Source organism: Geospiza fortis, unplaced genomic scaffold, assembly GCF_000277835.1.
Source record: "Geospiza fortis unplaced genomic scaffold, GeoFor_1.0 scaffold112, whole genome shotgun sequence".
NCBI lineage: Eukaryota > Metazoa > Chordata > Aves > Passeriformes > Thraupidae > Geospiza > Geospiza fortis.
The window spans coordinates 7688994-7698175 of record NW_005054298.1 but is presented as its reverse complement, the minus strand read 5'-3'; the positions used below and the strand labels follow the sequence as shown (position 1 = coordinate 7698175).

Below are 9182 nucleotides of genomic sequence, written 5' to 3'. Positions count from 1 at the left end.
GGGGCCAAGCGGAGCCACAGCCGCTCGGGGCACTACGAGACTGTGGCTGTGAAGATCTTCCCCTGCGAGGAGTACTCGTCCTGGAAGAACGAGAGCCAGATCTTCACCGACACCAGCCTCAGGCACGACAGCGTCCTGCAGTTCCTCACGGCCGAGGACCGGGGCACAGGGCCCCGCCGGGAGTACTGGCTCATCACTGCCTACCACAGCCGGGGCAACCTCAAGGACTACCTGTCCCACCACGTGCTGAGCTGGATGGACCTGCAGAAGATGGCCGGGTCCCTGGTGAGCGGGGTGGCCCACCTGCACAGCGACTACACCGCCTGCGGCCGGCCCAAAATCCCCATCGCGCACCGCGACATCAAGAGCACCAACGTGCTGGTGAAGAGCGAGCAGGAGTGCGTGCTCTGCGACTTCGGCATCGCCATCCGCCTCGACCCCTCCCTCACCGTGGATGACTTTGCCAACAGTGGGCAGGTGAGTATGACCCACCAGCCCTCTCTTTGCCAACAACCCCCATGTCCTGTGGCCAAAATCCTCACCCATCCCTGCTAATGCCTCTCCCCTCTCTGTGGCCAGGTGGGCACCGCCAGGTACATGGCCCCAGAAGTCCTGGAGTCCAGAGTGAACCTGGAAGACCTGGAGTCTTTCAAGCAGATGGATGTCTACTCCATGGCCCTCGTTTTGTGGGAAATGGCCTCCAGATGCGAAGTGGTAGGAGGTAAGAACAACACACCCAGGTTGCTGTGCACCTTTTTGCTCCCTTACTCCCACGTGCCAACTGAAGGCACAAGACGTGACTTGGGGTGATCCAGGTCTCTGCAGGGCTGCCAACAGTTGGTGACAGATTCCCCTGCTCTGTGTGCCATGGCTTAAGGGGGTGGCCCAGTGGCCAAGGAGCAGGACAGGACCCCATGGGGACATCTGGTCCAGTCCCTGCTCAAAGCTGACGAGCTCCCAAGTCCCATGGAGCCTGTGCTGGTGATGCAAAGCAAACCAAGCAGGAAGAGCCAAAGGCGCCTTCCCCTCCTCAACAATTTTTTCCTTCAGACAACACCAGAGAGCTTATGTTGCAATGGGGACTCACAAACCCCAGCCTCTGACAGTATGACAGATCCTGTCACTTCCCAGAGCCACATCCTGGCATCTACAATTGTGTGTAGCAAAACATTTCATTAACTGCCCTGCAGTTAGCCCCTGCCTGCTCCCATTCACCTTCCTTCCCTATCCCACCTACTCACAATACAAGCCCACAGAACTGCAGGAACCCTCAACCCTTGGCCACAAAGCTGCTCCAGCTGCCCTGCAAGCCCCATATGGTCGGCAGTGGGAGGCCCTTGCCTGGTTTAGATGCCCCATGCATCCTTTGTTCCCAAGCCAGCATTCCCAGGCCATCTCTCCCCACTCATATCTCACCTGCATTCACATCTGGGTGGGAGCTGGCAGAAACCAGGGTGGCCTCTCACCTCTGCCAACAGCCAGTTGCTCCTTGGTCTTCCATGACATCAGCCATCAGCCACTGATGGCTGAAGGGTTGCTCTTCTGGAAGGGCCATTTCTCCTCTAACTCATTCCCTGCCTGTAGAAGAAATCTGGAAATTCTCGTGTCATAGTCACCTCTCCCATCCTTCACCAGCACAGTACTTTCTGCCTGCTCAAATTGCCTCACCCAAAGACAAACCAGGTCCTTTGTACTGCATCTTTTGGGTTCAGGGTGGAGGTCAGATGGTTCCTCTGTGCTGTTTCTGTAAAGAACCTCTTTGTGAAAACCCAGCACTACATTTCTGTGTTCAAATTCTCAATTGTTACTAGATCTGCTTATTTTTTTGCAGACTGTTAAAAACAAATCCATTCTCATCCAGTGGGCCATAGCAAAACAAAGCTGGGAATGCATTAGAAACATCCTGTAATGCTGCTGTTGCTTCCTTGCAGAGGTGAAGAATTATGAGCTGCCTTTTGGGTCAAAGGTCCAGGAGCAGCCTTGTGTGGACACCATGAGGGACATTGTGCTGCATGGCAGAGGGCGGCCCGAGATCCCGAGCAGCTGGCTGGTGCACCAGGTAAGCTGGGAGCAACTCAGAAAACAGCGATACACATTAAATCTCATTAAACCAGCCTGAAAAATTAAATTTATAGTCAAAGGAAAAGTGGGCAGAACTCCCGGGATTTACTTTCAGCTCCATTGTGGATGGCTGGGCCCGCACAAGTCCCACTGGACTCATTCCCTCGCTGCACAAAAGCCACCAGCCATAGGCACAGCAGAATGTGTTGATGAATAGCCATGATCAGGAAGCTATGAATGGCAGGTGATGGTTTCAGTTACTCTGAGGATAACAGCAAAATGGAGCACTTCAATGCAGCTCTTCCCATGAATCATTGGGTTTTGCCCCACTTCTCCCCTTAGCACCTTGTCTGGAAGGCTCAGGAAACACAGTCCCTCACACACAGCCATTCACAGGAGAGACAGAGAGGAAGGGAGGCACATCCAACCTTCTGCCTGCATTTATCAAGCTCAAAATTACCTTCAACATGAGAGAAATTTCCATTACTACAAGGAAGAGCAAACCAGGAAGCATTTCCTTCATGTGAAACACTCAGGAAAGTGAGTGAAGCTGAGAGCAGGGGCTCCACAAGGCTCAGGGCTTGTCGAGGGAAGTCTTTCACCAGCCTTCAGAAGGTCTGAAAGCAAATGTGTCAGCACAGAGGGCATAACCCAGTGTTCTAGAATAGGAACATGTCAGCAGTGACAAAACGTGCTCGTTAAAACCACCCACAAGCACACCCAGATCAGCCAGCTACAGAAACAGAGCTCCTTCCTGGCCCTGACAGGGTCCTCTGCCCCAGGCCAGTGCTTTCTGCCACACACAAAGGACACGAGGGGTAACAGGCATGCTGATTGTGACTTCCACACCTTGCCTGACTTAGGTACTTCTTAAATTTCACATGTCTTGTGGAAAAACACCATCTGCTGATCAACACTCCCATTCACCTGAAAATCAAGCTGGAACATCAAGCCTGCTGGCTTTCAGAGCCTTGCAGTGCTCAGTGCATCATTTTGCAATATCCACCCATAAAACACACTGCCTCTGCTCCCACTCTGCCCTGCTGGCACACTGAAGCAGGCTCTGCAAAAGGAAAGAGGGAATTCCTCAACCTTAGGAGGTCACATGTTCTCTACAATGTCTCCTCTCAAAACCATGTTTGTCCAAAGACTCACAGCTGACCTGACTGACCAAAACTGCAAACAGGATCAAATGAATCCATGGCTTCTGTGGGACCCCTGGGGAGTTCATCAGTTGGTGAGTTCATTCCTGGAGCTCACCCAGCCTTTTTCATTGACAAAGGCAAATACAGGAACTTCAATCAGCAGCGCCACATGTTTGAAGCCTTCGAGTATTCAGCTCAGACATTCACCTCATAGGGTCTCTGATAAACTTCGAAACCACAGAAAAAATATACAGAGGCTTGGGTTGTCAAAAATCACACTTTGATAGAGTGTGAGCATAACTGTGCTGTTCCCAGGGCTGAAGGGAGGCTGACTGCAGTCAGCTCCCAGAAATAATGTTGCTGTAGCTGGGTTGGTGTAGCAGGCAAACAGAGCAAGGTTTATAAGGTGGGAACTTTTATTGGACCATCTGATGGCCACTGGGGAAGAGGAACAGAAAAGCCACATCATGTTGCTGAAAGTGTTTCTCTGATTAATCTCTGCTGGTCTAATAAACATCTCCTTACAAGCCTGGCTTCACAGCATTTTCTGGGCATTTTGCAACAGTTCTCCCTAGGATGAGGAATTGGGCAGCACCATCTGCTGGGAAGCAGCAGAAAACCACTGGCTTGTGCCACTCCAGGGGTCCAGGCTGGCTTCCCGTGGGAGGAGGCGTTGGGTAACATCCAGAAAGGGTAACAAGTCCCTCCTCTGCATGGGAGGCACCGAGAGATGCTCGCACCAATGACAATAAGTCATAAAAACTTCCACGTTTCAACTGTCAGGATTGCTCTCAGTCAAGTGAAGACCATGGTTTGATTTTCGGCAAGTGTCAGCACTAATTTCCCTGACAGGGCTGACTCAGCCAACAGCAGCTTGAGGGCAACTGCTTGCAAGGCCCCACAACAAAGTCAGCTGAAAAAATTCATCCCTACTTCCCTGGATAACTTACAGACCCCTTAGGTGTGTGCTTCTGCCTTTTTTCACACCCCAGCATACTAAAAAAAAAAAAAAAACAAAACAAAAAGAGGTTTTGGGCCAGGTAAATTCCTGAATCTGGTTCACAAAGCAGCTGAACAGACTGATGTACTGGCTGGTGCAGGACAGGAAGGAACAATGGAAGCTTAAGTCAGTATTGCCACTAAAAATACACTTGTACAACTCAGCGTCCTTTGGAATCTTAGAAAAACAGATATCAAATATAAAAGCCAAACTAAGTTCATTTTGTAAGCCACAAACAAGATGTTTCAGTTACCCCATTCAAAAGAACATCATAACTACAAGGCAAACTGCAAATAAATGTTATGATTTCAGGGAAAAATAAGTACAGAAAATTTTGGATGTCCTGTTTGAGAACAGGATGACTTTAAAAGCTTCACCTAAGCTAGCTCATTTCTGCATGTAATCAATTACCCTCAAATCCTTTCAACTAAGCTAATAAATAAGTGACGTCAGAGGTGCTGAAACACACCATCTGTCAGTTTTGCTGTACAATCCTGTTGTCTCCAATCTGTGTCTATTATGGAAGACTTAGCACAATGAACCTTAGCAGAGAGCAGTGAGTTCTGAGTAAAGCGCAGAAGGGCAGATGGAACTGACCCTATATCTCTGTAGGACTTAGATTTTCCTCTTATGTGGGTCCATATGAAACTTTAGGGTTCTCTTAATTGCAAATTAAAAAATACATAAAACCCACTGAAAACCATAAAGCTTTATTTAGAATAATGATTTTTCCACTGTGTTCCAACTTTAGTTGACAATGATGCCAAGAGCAATAGCACATGATGGAATTACACGGGCGAGGGAAGGTTCAACACAGCTTCTGGTGCTAGCTGTGTTACTAGCTAAAGGGTGGGGGAAGCACCAGCTGAATACTATCATTTATTTTGTTCCTAGGCCCAAAGTATTGTGACTCTTTTCAGAACCCTACACAATTGGACAAAAAAACCCCACTTTTCTGGGAGATGTAAGCATTGCAGCTGAAAGGAACTCCATGTGCTCTGGAGTAAACCAGGAAGCACCTCAGCCCATCTCAACCAAAACACTGTTTTGTGATAAGAGAACAAGGTTCAGCTGCACACTGAAATGAGTGTTTGGCACAGCATACCCTTTCAGAATGCCACCAAAACAAGAAGTTAGATTTAAGGAATTATTTCCAAACCTACCTTTGAAAACCACCTCCCCCCGCTCCCCAACCCTTCCCTCCAGGTGTAACAGGCAGGGTGCAGCCCAAACCCAGAGGCCTGGGCTCAGCCAGCAGCCTACAGGTCACTGTCCACACCTCTCCTGTCCCTCCTGATTTTAGGGTGCTCTGATCCAAATGGGCAAGGCTGAGACAGGAAATAAATCCAGGCTGGAAGGAAACAGGCTCTAAGTCTCACAGCCAACACAAGCCAGTTTCCAGGGGAATGTTTGGGAGCAGATGCTGTGAGAGCTGAGGCTGCTGCTCTAACACAAGCAGTGCCAGTGGAAGCATCAGCACTTCCACAACTTACCGAGGCTGATTCCTCTTGTGCTTAAGCTTGGCCAAAAACAGCCTTTATGCAGGAGGCTGTCAGAAGTCTGGTAAACCACTAAGACTGTGTTAGATCCTCTTCTTCCTGCCTTCTGATCCTAATTTCATCCCCTCTAACTGCAGGGAATGCGCTTCCTGTGCGACACCATCACGGAGTGCTGGGACCACGACCCCGAGGCCCGGCTCACCGCCCACTGCGTGGCTGAGCGCTTCAACCTGATGGCACAGATGGATTGTGATGACATCCTCAACAACAACACGGACAACGAGGCCAGCAAAACAGCTTCTCCAGGTGGGGAGCTCCAGGACAGCGATGGGAGCAGAAACATTCAGTGATGCAGCAGGCAGAAGTCCTCATCGCGAGGAACAAGAGGATAAGGGAGAAGCATTTAGCTCATGGGGGAAAAAAAACCTCACTGTTTTTCAAAATGGAACTAAGATCTAGTACATAAATTATTTATAAGATCTGTTTCCTCCCACAGATACAATGAACTGCAGAATCAATATTTTGGTTAAAGTGAAACATTATTATATGAACTGACTTTGTACTTACTTAAAATGTATAATGATGCAAAGCATTCCTTTTATTATTTTTTAAAATAATAATGTTTAATCTTTTATTAACAAGCAGCTGAATTCCATGTCTCTCTTTTTTTTTAAGTCCTTCCATATTGTCATCATGAGTTTCTTTTCTAGTTTATTCTGCAGTGATTAAAACAATTTTCCTCTTTTTAATGGCCTACACATACACACACAAAATCTGTTGTAGCAGGAAAAAAGACATCATGAGATGTACCACACCCTCTGTGGAAGAAATGCTGACATCCAAGAAAATCACTCATGCAACACTGTCCAAAGATCCACAATAATCCAGTTTGTAAAAGCCTGATCTGATGCAACTCCAACATACCTTTCCTCACTGGGGAATTCCTGGGTTGATAGTTCAGGTGGGTGTGTGAAGCTTCTTTGAGAGAGAGAAAGGAAGTCACCAGTGTAGACATGGCTGCTTCACTCTAAAAATTTTCCATGCAGGATATCTAGACAAGCCTTTCCCCCATCAGACCAGTTTCCAGCTACCTCTAGCCAGATCTGTGCCACAGTAATAGCGTCAACACGAGGGTGTTGGCTAATTTTTCTGGAAACTCTCACACCCCCCTGCTGGGTTACCCCACCTGGGGAAACAGGATCAGACTGAACTGAGACCTTTGTCCCCATGATCACCAGATCAACCCAGGCTGCCTCTATTCTGGACAGCAATTAAGGAAAGGTAAGTCACACCTCACTCTGAACCCTGGTACTGTGCAAATCCCTGCACCCTTGGGAGCAAAGACCTCAGGTGCCCCGAAGTCCTGCAAGCCCATACCTGACACCTACACAGAGGGGTATTTTTTGGGATAGTATCTGAGGGGAATACATTTCTTGCCACCACACAGCTGCATGGATCAGCCCAGAAAGAGGGGAGGGGAGCAAACCATGCAACAGCCACAAGTTTTCTGCAGCTGAGGCTCCTCAGTGTGGAGCAGGGACACAGATCTGCAGGGCTGGTTTGGTTCCCTTAAGTGCTCAGCTATGACAGCACTAAAACATATGAAAACCTTTTCTTCTCTAGCTATTGTTTCCATCTCCCTGGACTGTTTTTACAGCTGCTAAATTAAAAACCTAGAAACAAATTGCCTCTAAACATTTCAAATAAGAACAGAATGGGAATGAATTAGGTTGCACCAAATCTAAATAACAAAAAATTTGCTTATTACCACTTATGCCATCTGCAACTGTGACCACACCTGTCATTCTCCCTGGCTGCTACCTCCTGACACCTTACAATTATTCAAGTTAACTCTTTTCTCTTGAAGCACACCCTCCCCAGTTCCCCACAAATACATCTTTTCCAACCCACCTGACTTCAGCCTCATTTCTTTAATATATTAACCACTGCTCTAGCACAAGAGAAACAGAGCAGGGGGCAGCTTTTCTGTCATGGAGATAAAAAACTACAGGAACACACCAAACTCCCCCCAGACTGTCCAGTCTTGCATTCCCATAGTATTTTGTGCAGAATTTCCATATCAAGTTCTGCACCAAGTTGTTTGAACACACTGATGAATGCATTCACTTGTTCTTTCTAGCTCAAAAGGATTTAAAAGACACTCTGACCTGTTCTTCCCACAGGTGACAGGGACAGAGGGGGATCAGCCTGTGCAAACTAGACACTGAAGGCTGCATCTCTGATTTTGGTGGCTGAAATCCAAATTCTCCTGGGAAGACAGACTTCATCCTAGGCTTGACAGTTCATACTATAAATATGCTAAAAACTTTACCTTTTTCCCTACCCATGCCTAAAATCTTGAACAACCCAATTTGCATTGAGCATTTTTTTCATAAAACACAAATCCACCAGGATTACACACCTGAATGCCTGTGTTAAACAGGGCTGACTTGTTGCACTCTGTTTTCTATGAGCAGCAGCAGGCTGCACAGCACCTCTAAAGACAGCCACTTATTTAAGATCCAAGATCTGTTTATGATTCAGTGGGGCCCAAAACCACTGAGATCAATGAAAATTCTGCTCTTAACTTCAGTGGGGCCCAATCAAGCCAAGAAGGCAGATGGTAACATAAGCCAATGTCCTACTTTGCCATGTTCCCTGTTGGAACACACTGTGGCTCTAGCAAGCATCTACACAGGAAGCAGCACTGAGCCCTTCCCTTTGCTCCAGAAGGTACAGGATGGAAACAACATCAGTTATGCAAGAGAATCAAATCTGGTCAGAGTTAAAAATACATCCATTACTCCACAGGGTGTTTGCCATTCTCAGAAGAACCACAATTGCAATTTAAGCTGGATATTCAGTGGCTAGATTTTTTCTTTTTAAATGGTTTTCAACTATGTCCTTTATTTCTGGAAGCAGAAATTTGCATCATAACTAAATCCATATCAGGAACCATTCCAGTTCTCATAATCACTTGAGTAAAGGAAGGCTTTATCTTCTTTGTCCCTAGAAACATTCCCATGTTAAAAGAAATAACTTCATATATTTAATCGAAGTATTTCTTCAGCATTAGGTCTATTTTTACACAATAAAATTAGTAACAGCTCTCTTAGTAAGAAACCACATAGCCAGATGAGGAAGGAAGAGAAATAACTTGACTAATAGCATTATATAAGAAACACAAATGGGTTTATGGTCAACATGGGAGCTTTTCAGTCTCATTTACAGCCATCACCTTGACAAATCCCAAATCAAAATTTTAAGCTCAGTTTAGCGACTGAGCTGTAAGTCTATATTTTATTTAGCTTAAGTTTGATCCCTGGAGTGTGCTCAGCTGGAAAAAGTTTGGTTTTGCTCTGATCACTGCAATATTAAAAGCTGGGCCTTGCACTACAGCCCTTGCTGTTTGTGTAAAGCAAATGTGCCATGTGACATGGATAAAACAACTACAAAACATACAGAGAGCTAATCTGT

The 9182-nt window shown here is 46.7% G+C and overlaps 1 protein-coding gene across 1 annotated transcript in view; it reads left to right on the top strand.

Annotated features, from left to right (window-relative positions):
* Positions 1–6349, top strand: part of LOC102044945 (TGF-beta receptor type-2-like) — a 30342-nt gene extending 23993 nt beyond the window's left edge. Inside the window, 4 exon segments of the mRNA XM_031056234.1 lie at positions 1–477; positions 580–721; positions 1932–2059; positions 5843–6349. The exon segment at positions 1–477 is cut by the window's left edge and continues 41 nt beyond it. Coding sequence (XP_030912094.1) covers positions 1–477; positions 580–721; positions 1932–2059; positions 5843–6055 — 960 coding nt within the window. The 3' untranslated portion in view covers positions 6056–6349.
* The last annotated feature ends 2833 nt before the right edge of the window (positions 6350–9182 follow it).